Source organism: Tachypleus tridentatus, chromosome 2 (assembly GCF_004210375.1).
Source record: "Tachypleus tridentatus isolate NWPU-2018 chromosome 2, ASM421037v1, whole genome shotgun sequence".
In the NCBI taxonomy this organism is placed as follows: domain Eukaryota; kingdom Metazoa; phylum Arthropoda; class Merostomata; order Xiphosura; family Limulidae; genus Tachypleus; species Tachypleus tridentatus.
Window position 1 is genome coordinate 118,747,575 of NC_134826.1, and position 21,205 is coordinate 118,768,779.

General features: G+C 30.1%; 1 protein-coding gene across 3 annotated transcripts in view; it reads right to left on the reverse strand.

Moving 5' to 3' along the window:
• Cox10 (Cytochrome c oxidase assembly factor 10) overlaps positions 1–20,526 on the reverse strand; it is a 46,736-nt gene extending 26,210 nt beyond the window's left edge. For 2 of the 3 annotated variants that reach the window (XR_013025389.1, XM_076490501.1), the window contains exons 1-5: positions 20,401–20,526; positions 11,092–11,215; positions 9,163–9,814; positions 7,620–7,744; positions 568–638 (exon numbers count right to left, since the gene is read on the reverse strand). Coding sequence is in view for 2 of the 3 variants with exons in the window: in XM_076490501.1 (XP_076346616.1) it covers positions 568–638; positions 7,620–7,744; positions 9,163–9,814; positions 11,092–11,193 (950 nt within the window). In the remaining variant the exon portion in view is untranslated. Of the gene's footprint in view, positions 1–567; positions 639–7,619; positions 7,745–9,162; positions 9,815–11,091; positions 11,256–20,400 lie in introns of all 3 variants that reach the window. The other variant, XM_076490503.1, reaches the window with a different exon arrangement.
• Positions 20,527–21,205: the final 679 nt, after the last annotated feature.

A 21,205-nucleotide genomic window follows, 5' to 3' on the forward strand; every position in this document is an offset into this window, starting at 1 on the left:
GAATGCTAACAGGATGAATGCCAACAAGAAAATCTGAATAATGATAGTAAATACCTCCTGATACATATGCAATAAGCCATATGGAAGTTAGGAAACTGGAGAAAAATAAGTCAGATGACATATGCTCTGCTTTGTGAAAAGGACATTCAGAACTTTGAATCACTTCGTTTTCGATAGTAAGAAAGTAACTCCACAAGGAAAAGCTTTCAATATTTCACAAGTTTATTTACATTGAAACTTTGTAGAATGGACGGCAACTTGAAGAGGAAAGGCGGAAGACTTTTGAAACATTGCCCTCTACACTTGTCTCTCCACAACAGGCAGTTGCCATCCATTCTACAAAGTTTCATCATGAATACTCTGCCTAAACAATCTATTAAAGAATGCACTTACATTAGCTAAAGTTTCAGATGTCATATAAAAAATATATATAAAAAATTATTGTAAGTTTGGAACAAACTGCATATTTTCAAAATGTGTAAAAATTTATTGAATATATAAAACAATGTACAAAATGCTATTTAAATTACACTCTGTAATTATTTCAAAAACTGTAGAATGTCTTACGTGAGAATCCCCTTTACCAAGACACGATTCTTTGTTCGGATCATTTGAGAATCATAGGGCACTTCTAGAAACTAGAGAAGCATCTAACCATAAATATACATATATATCTATATAACTACAACTACAGAATAACTTAAAACCAGCAAGAGTACATGAATCAAACAATTAGTTTAACACATCTCATGTGTCTACATGTATATATTTTGCATTCATGAGAGTTATTTTGCATTACTAATTTAGTATATGGGTTTAGAACTAATTCAAGTACCTAAGCATGCCATCGTTTGTGAGACTTTGAAAGGTGTATTCTGACATTTTTTATTAATTATTTTCTTTCTATTTCATATACTCTTTAACTGAACTGTCTCTTCAATTTGTATTTTCTGCCAGCTCACACCCTGTTATATTTAATTGTAATGATACTCTAACAATGATCCAAAATGACTGAAAAAGAGAGCATTGAGGTCTTTGTCACAGTAACTCTGGTCATATGTTAACCAGCATGTTAAGCAAATTTTTTTTTAATATTAAATTTAAGTATTTTTGTCAGGTAGAAATTCAAGAACTAAAGACTGAGAAGCCAGATGCTTAAGATTGTGGAGTTTGAGACTAAATATTGCTTCAAGATGTTACTAGTTACAACTAATGAGGGTGTGAAAGTGTTATAATATCAAGTAGATTTTGCAATAATTTATGATCTTAGGATTCTTTTTTTTCTCTCTTTATAAATTCATCTCTTGTACCAAGATTATGTTAAATTAGCAGTCTGAGGTTGCTGAAGCACGAGTTTAAAGAGTACAAAGAACTATTTTTGAAAAATATATAATTTCTGAAATGATAACAGTGGTAAGTTTTATAAATATGATATACTATGATAAATCTATTTACATGAAAATTAATTAATAAATAAGGGATAGATATTTTACTGCAAAATTACTTTCAACACAGTGAACAAAAGCACACTTCATTAACTCTGACTGTTTGTCAAGTTGTTAGAATGAAATAGATATAAAAAAATAACATGGCTGTGCAAAAAAATTGTCAAAATTATTAATACAAACTTCTATTTATAGGACAATTATTGCAAAATATCACAGTTTAAAACTATGTCATTTGGCGATTCTTGTTTATTATAATTTTTTTTTATTTATTCTTGGGTTCACTAACATTCAATGATTATTATGCTCGAGATGTTTATGTGACTTTTGCAAATTACTAATTTTTCTAAACACAAAACTGCAATATACAGCCTCTGGCCTGGGAAGTATTAAATATAAAACTATGATGATTTATGTACAAAATACAAATTGAACACAAAGTACAAAACCAAAGAAAACTTGTATGTATTACATTTTTTGTTTGAAATAAAACTTAGTGTGTCAATGAATTACCTATGAGTGAGCAGCAGTTGCATCAATTCTTGTCAAATAAAATAATTTATTAATTAAAATTATGATTATATTACTTAATTCTATGAATAGTGCTGGGCAATTAATGGCAATTGCTAATCGTTACGTATTATAATTTATCTCAGACGAGTCTCAATTTACTATGTTATTTATGTTAACGTATTATGATTTCAAATAGTCAGAAATCTTAATTTTAATTTAGAAGTTAATTCAATGTTGATATGTATCACATTTATGATATTTGCCAACAAGTTTGATAATATTTTCTTTCTTAACAGATATATTTTAATATATAAACAATACAATTTAAAATAACTGTTATTACAAAAAATGGTTCATATAAAAGAATTTTATAAACTATACTGATTCTTCTATCTGATCTAGAACCAAATATTTTATCGATGGTCCATGTCCACAATGAGCAAAATAATCCTGAGTTGATATTGTTGCACCTTGCTTAAGATTAAGTCTTTTATTGGCTTGCCTCACACCACTTACAAGCTGTTTATCACAGAATATATTTAATATCCTTGTAAAAATACTAACATCCAAAGCTAATTCACAGAAATTGAACAATTCATAATATACAAAATCTATAAACATTTCTAATTAAATTTTGTATATCTTCTGATTAATTACAAATATAGCTAGCTTCCAAGACTTACAGTATACTGACTGTAACTGACCAACAATATTCTAATACTGCCTCTTTTGGTGTCTTGTGATGTTTTACTTTTATATACTCATCAGATAAGATTCTTGAAAGTTCAACAATGTGAAGTAATACACTAATGTTTTCATAAAACCTATATTGTTGATTCTTACTCTCAAAAATCTTCTACAAATTCAGAGTGGGACTTATGCATCCAACAATATACATGACATGCATCAACTGAAATAACTGCACATATTAAAATAAATGTATTACAGTAAATTCATTACATAATCAATTAACAGCCCCTTTAAGTGACTAAACCTGACAAATTGATCAACATAATTCATGTAGCTTTCAATAATGCATTTGAAAACAAAATAATTTAGACAGCATAACAGATTCCTCCAAAACTTCCATAATTTATCTGGCTTTCTAACAAGAGCACACAATTTTTTATTACTTGACAGAGCACTGACTTCAGTCTAAACAAATCTGCTTGCAAAATAGTGACTGTGGTCACTAAATAAACATAATCGTATAGCTAACAAAATGGCCTTTCTACTGATTATAAACATGTATTATTGGCAAGTAAGAATGAATAAATAAGTAATTACAAAAGCATGAAAAATTGTGAGGAGTTCCTGTGGTTGATAAAATAACTTTATTGATATCTCAAAAATAAGAATAATACATTTAGAACTATAAATATCTACAATTGCTGTATCTAATTCATGGATATTCTGAAACCCATATAAAAGAAGAAAGTAAAACTAAAATAAAAACATTCACAGTAAAGAGGCATAATATAAGACAGAAGAGTAAATATTACAAACTTATTTCATTTTTCTTCATTAAGAAATTAAAATTTGAATTATAAGCTAGATTTTGATATCAAGTGTTTTGACTTTAGTTAATAATAAAGTTGTTTAATTAAAATTTTAAAGTAATTATGTAGTAGTTTGTGACTTTGATCCCTAACTGCTGGAATAATTTTTAAAAAAATATTAATTTCAGTTTAAACATTTAACCATAAGATTGATTAATACCATACATGATGTTAATTGACACAACCACTTCTCACACAATTGATTATATTAATTAAATTGTCAGCTCTAGATATGAAAATAATCAAACAATTAAAATTAGGATTAAATCAACTGCCATGAAAACAACAAACTAAACAAAATTAGCTACTCTGTTTTCAATCATTCCAACTATCCCATATTTGAAATATTACCATAATGATTTTTCATTATTATTTTTATTTAATTCAAGTTTGCTGTAAGAAATGGCTATCATAAAAGTGTTCTAACCACTATTGTCTTAGTTGTGTCTCAACTAGCCTGAAGAGGTTTGAATTGAGGGAAACAGTGTGGTTGAAATACTATTATTATATACTCTTCTAATTACTGACACTTTCTAAGGGAATAGATTAAAAAATCAGTATTAAAAAAATATAACAAGTCTAATACTATCTCATGAAAATAAATAATTAATTATAGTTATGCTTCACCAGCAGAAAAAAAGATGTTCACAGAATAACAATTATTGTTATAGCAGATGGCTTGTATAACATATCAATAATTATGGGGTCAGTTGTGCTCCAATCAGCCTGATGAAAGCTGTGACGTTAGAATACTATTATTATACACTCTTATAATTCTCGAAAATCCCTAAAGAATGTGATAAAGAATGTACCTTTAAAAAAATAACAGGTCTAATACTAACAAATTTTTAAACAACTAGTAGAATCACTACTAGCTGTTATATTAAGTATCTTTTACAATTTATAATTCAGTATTTTGGGTCAAAATTTATATTTATTTCTGCATGTTTTGAAAAATGCAATTATTGCAACTATCTGTTCTCTAAATATTTTATTTGAGAGGTATTTTTATGGTAATAAAATTTATTAGCTTAATATATAAACTTGTTTGAAAATGTCTCAAATATGTTTACTTTTATCATTAAAATTTCCATAATCTTAGTGCAGTAGTCTTGTGGAAATGTGTAAAGAGAAACACACAATGCTATTAACTATAATATTTTCAGCTTGTTACAAATTTTGTAACAATTTGCACACATGGTAGATTTTTCATTTATAACAATTTAGGACTAACAAAATTCCTAAGGATTTCCACTATCGTTTCATATTTTTAGTGAATATACACTAATTATTAATGCATACTATTTCAACTGTTTAACTCCAAAATGTTTTTAAACTGATATTTTCTCATTTTAACATCTATTTAGTACAATCCATAAAATTAATTTTTGAAATGTTTAGATTTTAATTTCTCAACAACTCTAAGGAGTTTTACTTCAAAACAAAGCATTTAAGAATTTTCAAAATTTTTCAGCACATCCAAAATAAACTACTTTTGCAAAGAACCTTGAGATTATATTATCCATTTCTTAATTCTTAAATACTTCCATTGTCTTCTTCTGCTTAACCCTTTTATGATATCTCATAAAGTGGTTTGATTATTTTTATTAACAAAACATACATCTGAAAACAGAAATAAAGAATGTTCAAATATTATTATATAAAGCAAGAATTTGATTATCTCATAAATGGTTTCAATTATGAATTAGGAGTGTTTGTTTATTATATATCAGGATATCCCTTAAGTAATGTCCGAAAATTTAATACAGAAAGTGCATCATCTTTTCTGTCTTTGTAGAAGGCTTTAATGACTAAAATATGTTGTAGGACATGTATAAAAATGCTCAGACAAATAAAAGAAACTGACCTAACTAGACTTTTTCAGATCATTAATCAAATAAACCCTCATGACGATGGATGTGTCTGAGGAGTACATTAGTCATATAATGCTTTATGTGTTTAAAAAAGGCAATAGTGCAGCAGAAACTACATGAAACATTCAAGGAATTTATGGTGCTGAGACTCTCAATGAAAGGAGATGTCAAAAGTTGTTTCAGAAGTTCAGATCAGGTGACTACAGCTTAAGCAATGCGCCACATTCAAGTCGTCCTATTGAGTTTAATGATGACTTGCTGCTGGCTGCACTTGATGAAGATTGTGTTGTAACAGTTGAAGAACTAGCACAGAAGCTTAATACAACCCATTCAACAGTTCACCGTCATCTACAACAGCTTACAAAAGTTGACAAAACTTAGTAAATGTATCCACCATGATTTGACAGTAGCTAACCTAAGAGCAACAGTGGACATTTGCACTTCTATGCACTCTCGTGAACATAACTCACCTTTTTTGGACAGGATAGTACTAGAGATGAAAAATGGATATCTTATAAAAATGTTAAGCACTGCAGACAATGGTTCAGTGCAGGTAAACTGGCTAAAGCACAAGCCAAAATAAGCCTCCACTCTAGGAAAGTCTTGTTAAGCATTTGGTGGGATATTGTTGGAGTGATCCACTTTGAGTTGCTGCCGCTCAGTGTAACGATTACATCAGTCTTCTATTATCAACAGTTAGAGTGCTTGAATGTTGCACTGAAAGAAAAGAGGTCTACTTTGATTAATCGTAAAGGTGGTGTTTTACACCAGGATAATGCACAGTCCAATACAGCAAGGATCACATCTGCAAAGACTGAAGAACTATAGTGAGAAAAAATCCACATCCTCCTTATTCTTCAGACCTTGCTCCATCTGATTATCATCTATTTCAAAGTTTGCAGAACTATCTTGATGGAAAAGAGCTTGGATCACATGAATATGTCAAACTACCCTCTCTACATTCTTTACCTCCAAACCCCATGAATTTTATAGAAGTGGCATTCAGAAGATTGTGAATTGTTGGCAGGAAGTAATTAATAATAATGGAACACACATTATTGATTAAGTAACATTAAAAGCATATGAAATCGTTTCTCTTTTTATGAACCTAAAAATGGACATTACTTAAGGAATGATCTCATATATACATACACGTATGAGAGCTAAAGAAATATTCTTCAAAAGGGAAAATATTATATAACTTAAGATGAAGTAAGCTTACAATTTTAGACAAGTTGAAAGAACATAAGAAAACTTCATTATAAGTTTAATTCAGTAACAAATTTGCAATGTTTTGTTAACTACAAGTAGTTCACCTACACAATATATAGATACATATATACATATACAGAATAAAACAAAGAAGTCACACGACTAAAGACTGCCTAATGCTTTAGTTAAGGGTATCTTGTCACCTCAGAGTGATGGTTTCTTTTAAATTACTATGGTTTTAAACAAGAGGGTTTATTTTTATTAAATTTTAACAAATCATCATTAAACCAGATAAGCTTGGTGAGTACAATAAGTTTTAATTAAAGTTTTAACACCAATAACAGCCATCTATAGAATACATTTTTACTTCAAGTGGATTTCTTGTCATTGTGGACTGAGATCCTTATAACTATTTTCATCTTTCACTTATTCAGTCATACATAAGCAAACTGATTAATTATCACTAATTCCAATTATTATACGTTTCATATAAAAACATTATCACCATTATCAATGATAATAAACATGTTTCATTAATTTGATATACACATAATTAAAGAGGAATTTCTGTATATCTTAAAAACAAAAAAATGGTGATTATGTAATCATTTCATCCCTAGACAACATTGTTAATTGATCATAAAGGAAATATCCACATTATCTCTCTAAAATATCATGCCAAGTGTTTTAAACAATGTAATTTCTTTATTCCAAATATGTTTTTTCCAAAATGTGTAAATATCAACTACGAGAAGATATCCAACATATTAAATGATAGGTTATTAAAAAAACCTAAAACTATTGGAAAATAGGAATATTAATATAATATTAGTATAGCAAACTCCTGAAGTTGGTATAATTTTTTTTAACTATTACCTCCTCATAAGAACATTGTTATTATAGATTAATTGTATGTTACTATTTTATGTGCCCATTAATTACTCCATTAACAAATACCATAAATTGCCCAGCTCCACCTTGAGAGAAAAATGTTGTACATGAAAGGTTTGAAATACCTGATTGATGGCATGTGCAGCACATGATGTCAGCCCTGTTCCCAAAGTTGCAAACACAAAGGCTGTCGGGTCAAAAGGAGCAGGGGCCATGGCATATCCAACCATAGTTGTCACTACGACTAGAGCTGTTTATTGGTTTGTCACACATGTAGAATAGGATAAAAGAGACTTAAAATACACTCGCCATTCACAAAAGTAGTTTATAATTTTACAATCCTTTCAGTTTTCAAGAAAAACAGAAAATGTTAGTGCAAATACCTAATTCATGGGTGCAATAAAATAATTTACAATAAAAGAATTTTTCCAAGTAATTTTCTTTAGTTACAGGATTTATAACTTGATTTTTATACATTTTTGACAAGCAAAGCAGATTTGTTAAGATTATAAAATTAATATTCTGAAATAATAATAAATTTACTGGTGATCCTAGAATAAAAAAACAAACAAATTAATATGATACCTTGTAAGCTAAGTTAGCATAAGAACATGTGAATATTTGTTTATTGAAAAATAACACACATTTTATTTACTTCACAATTACACTTTATATGTTCCTATTTTTTTTAAATCCAATATTGTAATTTAAGGGATGTATTTTATGTATGATTATTTCAGTATTACTGTACATCTAAGCAGAACATAGCAATAACCTCCCAAAAAAGCAAGATGAAGACACTGTGTAGTGTAACAATGTTAGATTTTCATTTATGCATACTAAAAACTCCCATCCTTTATCCATTTAAAAAAAGAAATTTCTTCTCATGAAAATACATTTCTGTAGTAATATAAAATTTTGAATTTCTTTCTTGCTAATTTATTATCTAATTATCTAGCATTACTAGATTAATTTTTTAATTGTTTAAATAACTTTTATTTTCTTCTCTAAAATAGATATATGTAGTCTGTTTTCAATGAACATTTTAAAGAATCTTTCACATAAATAAATTAAATCTCAGCTTAAAAAAAAACTAAAAAGATGCTAGAAGGACATAGGTTGCTTTTTTATATAATAAGACAATTATCATATTGAATTTTAATGCTATTTGATTATTAGATTTGGACTTACAAATTCTTTAATGATCATGAACTAATAAACAAATATTTTAGCCACAACACAATGGCTCACAGAACAGCTCTAACCCTTTTTTTTTTTCTCAAGTACAAACGTTTAGCTCATAATTCCATCAGCTCTTGATCAATATGAGATCGAATTACAGTTTTGGATTAAGGAGGTCAAACCCTCTGACTGGTGTATTTGACCATACCCAAAAGTCTCAAATTAATTAACTCTATTCCTGCCTAAAAGAATTCCAAGTTGAGGGTAAGCAAGAAAAATCCTGATGAGTAATAAAACTAAATCAGGTATATGCACACACCATGCTTGGTATTGCTAGTGCATAAAAATATAGCTAATAATAATGAAAAAAAAAGTTTTCAAAAATAAATTTAATCCCATGCAAAGGAATTTCAAATGCCATGGCCCTTGAGGATTCCCTCTTGTTTGCCAATATAAACCAGTTCAAATACAATTACTTCTACTTACCAGTTAAGCGAATTTTGCTCAACATCATGTAATGTCTTGGTAGGAGACAAACTTGAAGAACTTGTTCATGCCACTGAAGTTGGGTAGGACTCACAGCATTGACCAAATGAATGTCATTTTCTCCTTCTGTTTTAGTTTTTGATGATTCAATCTCTTCATCATTTTTTGGTAATAAACCATCTATAACTCCATGTTTTTGTTGTGGTTTACCATTAAATTCTTCAGGAGTATTTTTATTTGCAACACTAATTAGTGTTTCACAATGTTTTAAGTGCAAGTAGTAGTAATGGCTCTTTTGCTTGTATATCTCATTTTGTAAGTCAATTATTTTTTTGGCATAAGGCACAAAAAGTACAGGAGCCTCAATCACGTCAACAGATTTTTCATATGAAGATATTTCATTGTGCTCAATATCATAATCTGTACTGCAGTCACCTGGCAAAAGCTTTTCTTCATCAGAAGTTTCTAGTGTAAAAATTGATGGATTGTGAATCTCCAGTTGAGACTTTCTTGATAGTGATGATTTGTGTATCTGCCTTGGAACCAAGCTTTTATCTCTTAGATTCACTGAACGATGATGGCTAGCAGCAGTAACAGAAATTCCCAATATTTTGGGGCCATTCACCTCATTGAAAGGAAATTTTATTGCATGCTGTAAACAAATCACCTTAGTAACATAACAGCATACAACTTTTATATACAGCTCTACAATTACGACAGGAAAAAATAATCACAATAGATTTCACTAAAAATTGCTTTTACACCAATAGTTATATGTTATACTGAATTCCTGCAAATAGCTACTACTAATATGTATACTGTTTCAATAAGCAATTTCTTTTCTGTAATTCAATTTAATTTAATAAGAACAATTTTTCTTATTGTTCCTTAGAAGAGAATATAAAGAAAAACTTTAAATCTTTCAGAATGAAAGTAGAATAAGAAAGTTCCATATTTCCCAGCATCGAGAATGCACCCCCATTTTGATTACCTAATTTTGAAAAAAAAAAAGATAAACATAAAAATGAGGTTGCAGCACTTCCTCCATTATTACCAAGATCTTTTGTGGATTATTTAGTGACTTACAGTAAATAACTCCTCTTGGCCATCTCTCTCTCTCTCTTTTTTTTTTTTTCCATCTACATGATTATCATATCTACCATTGAAAGTGTGAACCTTATATTACCACTGGAATATCTGTATTATTATCAGTAATTATATTATTCTAAGCCAAAGGAGTTAAAAAGAATGCTTGTTTATTTGTTATTTAATACTAAGTAACATATGTACTTCATTCTGTTTCATACTGAAGGTACTTGGAATACTATCTGGTATCAAAACGCTTTCTCCAGATTTAGGTTTAGGCCTATGAGCAATGTAACCTGCGGACTGGAAGACAAAGGGTATATTTTTAAGACTTATTCTGGGGAAAAAATAGCATCTTCAATGCTGGGAAATACAATAGATATCCTGATTCTATAAGAACATCACCTAAAGTAGATATTGTTTAAGTTATTAGTACAGTACTTGATTTTCACATACATAAATCACTAGATGATGGTTTTTACCCATTCTGATAGACATAGTAAAACATTTGAAATCATAAACACTTTAAACAATAAGATAGTTATGTACAAAACATATCCTGAGGTTTAAAATTACCCTGAACTTAAATGCAAACATCAAGCAGCAATATCAATTGATAATTCTTGTAAAATACAGATTTTAGTTGTCTAATGAAACTGCAGATATACACAACATTTCCCCTTTTTCTTTTTTGCTTAAATCTAATAAAACACACTTTGGAAACATGGTTTCGTTTATCAATCATTAAAAGTTCAGGAATGCAAATTACATCTACTTTCATTGAAAATCAAAAGTTTAAAATGTTCTTACTTGACAAAATACAATGCATTTATGAACCCATACCTGCTTAAACCCTGCAACTCTAATAAACTTGTAATATTGTACACATCCACGAGTTTTGACAATGTATGGTCGGATACGAGCGGTTGTCATGAAATGTATCATCTTCTTCTCAACTTCCTACTGACTGAAATAAAATAGTTTCATTCTACTGCTCTCAACATGCTCTGAATATAAATAAAAAGAAAATTCCATTATAGTGAATGGTCATAGAGTTTATGGTGGTAAGTCCTAATCTGTTTGTTTTTTTTTCTAACATTAATAAATCTTCAAATTCATTCACATATTTATTTGTTTCTCAATAAAAAAGGAAAAGCTTCACTGGCAAAATAATGGGAGAAGCAAAAATGTTTTTCTTTCATTATGGCACATCTGTTGAGTACAAATTTCCTACATTTCAGTTAAGTATGTAATAATGTTATTTTTCTTTTTTCTTGACAGATATTCTCACTCAAAATATTTTCAATATCAAAATAACCAGATGAGTAAAGTTGTTGCTTAACCTCCTTGCATTGTTTTTCTCATGGAAATTTTATAATGATTGCACTGAATATAAAAAGCATAACAGTCAATGTTGCTTGAGCACCAGGTGAACTGATGTTTCATAGCAGGGTTACTGATATCAGACTAGGCCTAGGAAAAGTGGATTTCACAAGTTTATATGGAAAAAGAAGTCACACTATCCTTATACACACAAACAGTGTTCCATAGTTTATTAAAGTCTAGCATGTTTATGCTGTATAACATTGTTACAAAGCCCACACAAGAAATAGCCATCTATCCAAAGAAGCAGTTATCAGTTTGACAGGATGCATAGGAAAAGGCCCATTGATTTAATTTGTTAAACCTGGCATCAGGATTCTGACAATTCAAACTTATTGATGATAGCAGATCTAAGGCTACTTTTAGCAAAAGTTTGTTGTGACATTCAGCCCGTGTAACATGTTTGTTCTTATGAAAGACTAACAGAGAATACACTAAAGAGGATACAACTGGTAAGTGCTTCATCTATATTGATGATGTTTTAGTATTCAGTCACACATTTGAATCTCCAACTAAATAACCTGTAAATGGTATTCCAGTGGATAAAAGTTTTCAAACTTAAGCCAAGACTACTTGCATTCATGCACACAAAGTGGAATGTGTCAGTCATAGTGTGGGTAAAGATGAAATGTCCATGGATTCTGCTAAAACAGCTACACTGTAAGATTGGTCACAACCTGTGACAAAGAACAAAGCCCACAATTTTCTAAGTTTACCACTATACTATCAATAGTGGATGGCCATCTTCTCTAAGACTGCCACAACATTATTGGTTCTCACTGAAGTTGAGATGCACTTCAGTTGGAGTGAAAAATGTAAGTACTGCTTATACAACAATCAGGCAACAGATATTGAATGGTTCTAGGCAGAGAAGGTCACTGAAGAGTGGATAATAACATGCACCATTTAGATTAGTACACTTTTCTAAATATTTCCTCAACACATTTTAAGTGCAAAATGCATGAAAATTTAGTCTCCAAACACATTGGAGCTAACATGTATGTAGTGAAACTTTGAAAATTGCAACTAGATAATACTAAATTCATATCTGGAAAAAAGTCTCAATGCAAAAACAATGGTAGATTCTATTGATCAGAAGTATAGACCAGTATCTGTTAACTTCAGTAAGCCCAGGAATGTAGCAATCAATCTTACAATCTCAACATCCTTCCATAATGGAACCAGTATTGCTTGAATAACAACCAGACAACAGCATATGTAATGGTTCTTGGTAGAGGAGGAATATAAAGAGTGGATAATGGCAGGCAACATTTAGATTATACAGTGTGTTACAGCTCTATTATCTGGCATGGCCAGACCTAGAAAGACCAGTCAATATATCAGACTTTAGCTGACCAAACATTCTAATGTCTTACCAAATTAGCTGAAAGAATATATTCTTTCCAAAATATTGCATTCAAATATAGAACTTTTTCAAAAATTAAACTGTTAATAAATAAAAAAATCATGCTTTAAAAAAAAAGATTACTGCTGAAGCTTTCATAACTAACATTTAAAGAAGTCAGTAAACTGTTGCTTATAGTTTAGAACTTTAATAGGAGACAAGAGTTTAAATGCTAAGAAACATTTTGTTTACTAGTGGATGAAGCTCATAATTCTAATTAATTTTATCTTGAAACTTTAAAGTGAGAAGAAAAAAAACAGGAGCTTCCATCAATATCTTTTGAAAGTTACTAAATAAAAACAATGGAAAAAGTCAACCCCATTTTTAAAAGAAAAGTCAAAATAATATTTGGAAAATAACTATTTTTTAGAAGTTGTTTTAAAGCTATCAAGAAACTTTTAATAAGGTAAATCACAGAACTCTATTTTTAAAGTTAAACTCTATTGACATGTAGCATAATAACAGTTAAAAATGAATATGAAATCAGCCTTATGGTGAAAACAAAAGCAAAATATGCCTTGAAAGTTTGTCTGAATATGCATATAACATTGTTTGGTGAAGGTGAAAAAAAACTTCAGAATGTTTCACTGATTCATAAAAACTTATAGAATCTTATTGGCTTGGCAAGAAAATCAGCATCAAAATTGAGAAGTAGTGATGCAATTTTGTAAATTTTCAAATAACTTTTCTGTAAGAAACTTTGTTGTTGTTGATACCATCACTGATAATGGTTCAAAATATTAAATGTATAGATGTTTTAAATTTAAAAGAACTTAGTTCTTGCCTTTTTTTTATTAAAACATAAATTCAAAATAAACATTCATATATTTTATTTAGTTATCAACATTTATCCAAAATACTGACTTCAAGAAAACCTCTGCATATAGCATGTTTTTGAGTTTCTGCATATGCCATGTTCTTGAGTTTCGAGTGAAGAAATGTATCTGAGTACCATGTTATATAATTTTCTATCTACTTCAACAGAATCAGTTACTAGTACTTTTCCAAATGAAAAGAACTATCAATGTGTTTATCTAATACAAATAAAAGCCACTTGTGTTTTGATAATGCTCCATTTACCTGTGCCACTTGACAACAAACCTATGACTTGGCTTGAATTACAAAACTAACGTGGCAGGGGGTTTAGTTTAGAGAGAGAGAAATCGTAAGAATTCTCTCTCCAACTGGGGTGTTCAGGAACGTTGTGGTTCCTCTTCGTCCCCTTTCGTGAAAGGTTATTAGGTTTAGTTTTATTTATTAATTTATTAAATAATTTTTTACTCTTTTTTTGGGTGAAGGAGGTCATTCTTAATGTTATCCTAGACCGAGGCAAAGGCAGCACCGGAGAGAACGGCCAGGTCCTGTCCCGAAAGGCAGAAGTCAAAGTAAATAAGAACATGAACTCAAACGACCCGACTCAGGGTCTGGCAATAAAGTTGCCTGTGCTGGGATCTAAAAATCCAATGCCTAAGTTTTTGCTGTGGGGGGAAACGGGAGTGCCCCGAGAAAACCCACTTTCACAGGACAGGTGCCGAAAGTTTAGCCTGTCCTGTGCCCGATATCTGAAAAAGAGAATACATATTATTAACATGAGTTTAATTCTTTAGATACTTTGTTGTGTAATTTGCGATTCTTGAAATATGTTGGCTTGAATTCCTCTTTTATAAACCTTTTATATGTCACTTTTCCAAAAAACTTAGCTTGATACAGACATTTCAAAGTTACTCATCAATTTTTAAAAACATATAAGTTAGAAGTCAGTGACCATAATTCATATTTTTTTATTGGGTTCCTGTGAAGTGTTTCAGATGTATTACCTTTTTAGATAAATGTCTTTTTTCTTCCTCCTAAATATAATACCATTTGTTTTATCTAAAGATATCACTTGAAAATAATTTACAGGTTTCAATTTTATGATAGAATTTTTATCATAAATCTTAGGTCTACTGAATTTGGCTATTTCATCTTTTAAGCATTTAACCAATAATTTTTTAGGCTATATGATGTAATTAGCAAAATACATTTTGGTAGCTGTCAAATCTTTCACTTACCAAAGAGCCACTTCAAAAGAAGAATTTCATGAACTAGATAAATTGGGTATACTTCAGCTATTTCTAATGGGACATTATGGCTAAGGTTTGGTTGATACAATAGGATAGTGAGATTCTGAACTCTTACTCTCTAGAACAGTTTATAAATTTCCCAGATTACTAGGGCTACCTGTAGCCTAGGAATAAGAATATAATTTAAACATATAAATTAAAATATATATATATATATATATATACAGTACTGTGCAAAAATATTGGAACAAGGTCAAAAATGAGATTTCAGGTTACTTTCAAAAACACAATGGAAAGCAAATCACATGTGAAACATCAAATTTTACTAATATTTATATTTAGTACAATACAAACTCAGTGGAAGTGTTTGGGTTCAGCAAACAATTAATATTTTGTGTATCCCTTTTGTTTTAATAATTACAGACTGACTATATTTTGATTAAAAATCTCTAGTTATGAAGAATGATGTCATTAAAATACTTGGGGTGTCAAACAAGGCAATGCACAATTAGTGTCACATTCATTGTAGCTTTGGAATTTTTCTAAATATTAATTATTGATTTTTTATGAAGGAAAAGTTTAGTAAACAAAACTTACTATAGGAAGAGAGGTTACTGTTTTTTTTATAAAACTCCAACCCACCATATTTTGATGAGAGTCAGACAGAGCTAACATATTATATATCTTATGTTAGTCTCAAACATTTTAACACCAACATGCATCCATGAAAACATAATTTAAATTTGCAATAACTGGCAATTAGTTAGTACTGACAAGGATACCAACCACTTTTTTTATATATGTTAACATTCAAAAACAATTATAAATATATAAAATAATAAGATGTTTATATTATTATTATTACAAACTTTAAAATCAAAGAAATTCATCTGGTGTATCAGTTAAGATTTAAATTTCTAACCAAGTCATTCAAAGGCATTTGTGTATGTGTATATAGAGTTGTAAAATCAAATACATACATCATTATTTTAGTTGACTAAACCAGTATATTGTAAAACTATTTAATTATTATTATTAACAAACCTCTTGAAGTTGTTTAATATTGTCTTTAATTTTTTAAAAACAAATACAAATTTTGACTTACAATCATTTATGAAGCAATTTTTTTTATATTTGTAATTTTTTCTGATTAAAAACATCACACAGAAAGAATTGAGCTAAGTATAACATGACTAGTAAGATATCCTGTCAACTGTCGAAGCTAATACAACATTAAAACTAGCATAATGTTAGTCTGCCAGTCACTCTTCAGATATCTATACTAATTGGCCATATAGTTTAACTACATGATGGTAAAGAAGTTTTGATACGACTACACAAAACAACTAAAATGAAATCCTATCAACTAAGCAGAATATTTAATACACAATATTCAAAACTGCCACAATTCTGTCTACCCATCACTCTTCTGACATCAATACTGATGAGGAAAACAGTTTAACCAATTACATGGCACTTTTTATGATTTGGATGACCAGTCATAATAAAAATAAGACAACTGAAGTGCTATAAACAGAAGAAGATGCAATAGTGTTTAATACAGCAATTATGCTGAACAAAACAAAAAACAGTATTTTAAACTATATTTAACAAACTTTTAATAAAATAAGCCTAGAAAACTGGTTTCACACAGACAATTTTTCAAAGTTGAAAATAAAGAAATAGTTCACTGTATTTCATCATTTACTAGCAATCATTCAATAGAATTAAAAAGATTAAATCCATTTTGAATAACATTTACCTTCAAAATACATTTGGAACTGCAATTAAACAGTTGCTTCATTTAAGTAATTATTTTAAATACAGGATCCCAATTATGCATCACTTTCACATCATATATAAATTTACATGTCCAAAAAGTAACTTTAGCTATCCAGGTTCTGTAACGTTTTTTGAGCTTACATATTAAAGAGCACGCACAGAATACTGTATATAATCAGTCATCCATTCTTCACCACTACTAACATGACTGACATAAATGTAATTTCTAAACACTTCAAAATCTTAGGGAGTGCATGCAAAAAGGCAAGTTTGTGAACTCACAAGATACATCCCGAGTTATATGTTAATAAAATATCTTCACCTTTGACCTGATTATTACTCAAGGATGTTTTCCTACCAAAAGTGAAAGCTAAAATATACACTATCAAGAATTAATTTTAATACTATGAAATAATGAATAAACAGATTTTCTTTCCACCCTAAAATCTGTGGAATGTACCTATTTTTTTGTTTTAGTCTTCACATTCAGTGTCTATATAAATATGAAACTCAAGGTATGATTTTAACACTACATGGTAACATCTAAAAATATTACACAATAAACTTTCACCTTTAAATAATTATACAAATTTTACAAACATTTGGTGATAATTATGTGGCATTGTGTTTACTGCTTCTCTGCAAAAGTTTATTATAAATCTTTTCCTAAATAATAAAAAAATGTAACCATTATAATAAACAGACAGATATCCAGGCATTTAAATACTTACACTTTTTAACTTTCATAACAGTACAAGTATTAACCCTAATCTTTAACAGCAGATAATACATAATAATGAACTGGATAATATTTTTGTTACTAGTGTAAACTTACTAACAGCACTAATATTCTGCTGATATATTTTAAATAACTTTATGTCATATACACTGTTCATTTTATTACCATTTTCTAAACACAATGTTTTCAAACATCATTCTGATTTTCTCTCATCTATTGCTGCAACAAATTATGTTTGCACATCGTTTTCAAAACTTTGTCAATGAAGTTTTTAAAAAAATATTTCACATAACGTGACCACCTGATTGTGTAACATGTTGAATAAATCATCTACAATAACCTTAGTTTGCATTAAAAATGTACAGCAACTTATTGGGAACTGTTTATTAACACAAACACAAGTTATAAAGGACAATTCATGAAAACTAAACAAATGGCATTCATATTATGAGCAGCTAACACAACCAAGTTACTTGGCACATATGTGCTACCTATGTTTAATCATGAAACTTGGGGACTGGTAGCCTGAAACCTACATGACAATGCTTACACACAAACAACCAAAAATATTAACTAAAGTTCATTACTTAATTCAAATGTATTTGCATACTACAGCTCAGCACATGTGGACATCACATTCACAGTAACTTACATAACTCTATGTCACAAACCAATCAACTATAAACACACACATTCAATGCCTCATGAGAGTTACATCACAGTTTAGGCTCAGACAAAATGATTGCACAAATGTAAGTGGTAAGCATGTAAGTTATTATTACACAAGTTATTTAGGTGTAATGTAATGTGTTTTTAATGAAATAAGGTATGTCATGTAATGACTGTTTCCCAAAAGTATCTGACATCTAAAGGAAGAAATAATTGTAACTTAATTCCTCAAAATAACAAAAATGTTTTTCTCTTCATTTTAACTCTTGTTTCCATATTAGTAGCATGCTTTGCTTTCCATCATAAGTTACTTTATACCTTCTTCCAATTTATTTCCTTTCAATTCTTACACTGCTGAACATTCAGTGATAAGCTGACAATATTTTGTACACTATTGTATGATCCATCACTCATTTTTTTATTCTACTGATAATCCAGATCTTGTTTCATGACTTCATGACTAAACAAATGCTGTATGCAAATTACAGACTGCTCAGTAAATGTTAAACAACCCCTTAATTATGAAATGAAATAAACACAAGTTATGGAAAACCATGTCTAGGCTGGTTATAACACACAATGTTTTTCCTGTTAAAGCAATTAATTTGTGAAATGGTTTGTCAAAAGATGAGCTGTGTTTGAATTTCTTTATATTTCTGCTCAACAAATCTATAGATGTGAGGGGTTATATATAATTAACTTAGGTTTTTTTCTATGTCAGATGATGATAGTGAGCCAAATGGCCTAAATATCATTCTTTTTTTTATTTTATTTTTATATTCTTCAGCTATTTTACATGGATCAGACAAAGATGGAGTATCAATTAAAAATCCTAGATTTTTTTCTATACAAACTCTCACTTTAGGGTACTCTCAAGTTTTCACATGCACTGCTTCCACCTTCCTTACTAACACACTGCATAATCATTTTTATAAAAGATGTCTTCAAAGGTACCTCTCACTCTCATGGTAGTTAGATACGTTTCAAAACTGTTTTAACTTTTAGACAACTTTACCTCAATCATGTGCACCATCATCAACTATTGTTTGTTTTAAATTTTACGCAAAGCTGCACAAGAGCTCTTTGTGCTAGCCGTCCCTAATTTAGCAGTGTAAAACTAGAGGGAAGGTAGCTTGTCATCACCACCTACCACCAATTCTTGAGCTACTCTTTTATCAACAAATAGTGGGATTGTCACATTATAATGCCTACATGGCTGAAAGTGCAAACATGTTTGGTGTGATGGTGATTCAAACCCATGACCCTCAGATTATGAGTCGAGTGCCTTAACCACCTGGCCATCAACTATAATTAATGACTCTCAGTCACAATGATTGTAATTAGATAGGTCTCAAAAACGTTTTGACTTTTAGACAACTTTACCTCCATCATGCACACCATCATCAACTATTATTAATGGCTCTCAGCCCTGCCTCTGCTCTGGTTTAAGAGTATCTTAAACAAGTTAATTTAAGTAAAAATATAAATTGTACCAACCACACATCACTTGATCAAATAACTGTTGGACCATCAATACTCCTAACAAACAAATTATTTACTTCACAAATACTTTCTAAGAAAAGCCATTGATCTAACTTAGCTGTTAACTTGAACTTTAAGGAAAATTACCATTATAAACTAAACGATTAAATTAACTTAGCTGACACAATGTAAACTCATATCTGAAAATATTGGTTTTCAAGTACTTTTTCTCCACCATAACGATCTTAATTGATTAATCCAAACTGGTTTGGGGTCGGCCAGTAAGTTTGTAAACCAAGAAATTTTTCTACACAGGTAGCCGACCCAAATGGTAGCCTATAGAACAAACATGTTCGGCAACAGAGATTCGAACTCCTGATTCTCACACTGCTAGTCGTACGCCCAAACCGCCAGCCTCGAGTTACCACTACCCTAAGACATATTATAGTACAATGCAACTTCTTAGTGTAACGGCAAGACACATCTCGAGGTTTCACGTTATTTGTGATATATTATAAACATATTATATACCTAGTACAATTAATTCTAGCGACATACGTACAACAGCAATTGTTCCTTCTAAAAAAAAAAAAAATCATGTTCAAAATGCAAACCAAACATTAACTTACCTATTTTCTTTCCTCATGGCATTGACTAACATTTTCTTAACCACCTTCTTTCCGATTAAAGATGCGCACGTACTGCGCCCTCTATTCGAGCCACACACACACATACTTTTAATTTCTATCCAAACTACAAAAAATTATATCAGTCTAAGCTGATTGTCTCCTACGCCCCCAAAACAAAAACGGAAGGAGGTATTTTGTATTTCCAACTTAAACCATAATCGAACTTGGGCTTGTTTTGAATTTCGAGCAAAGCTACACGAGGGCTATCTGCGCTAGCCATCCCTAAGTTAGCAGTGAAAGACTAGAGGGAAGGCAGCTAGTCATCACCGCCCACCGCTAACTCTAGGGCTATTGTTTTACCAAGGAATAGTAAGATTGATCGTCACATTATAACTCCACCACAGCATGTTTGGTGTGACGGGGATTCGAGCCCGCGACCCTCAAATTACAAGTCGAACGCCTTAACCCACCCAGCCATGCCCAACCTACAGATATGAATTAATAATAGTCAATTTGGTGTTGCACGTATCCATAGAATAAGAGCATTGTTATTTTGTACATATAATGATTTATTTTCCCATTCTTAAACATACTTCCAGAAATATGAAGAGAGATCTCCCTCTAACAGAGGTGCCATCTTTCGTATGTACTCTCGTCTAATTGTTTTTGTGAGCTGAATACACTTTGTTTTTCATTTTGTTGTACATTTTTCATTTCTTCAAGCTCAGTTAAATGTCACAGAATTCATTTTGGCTCTGCAATACATTTTCTATTGGACTTCCTATTACTCTCCAAAACTATCCTG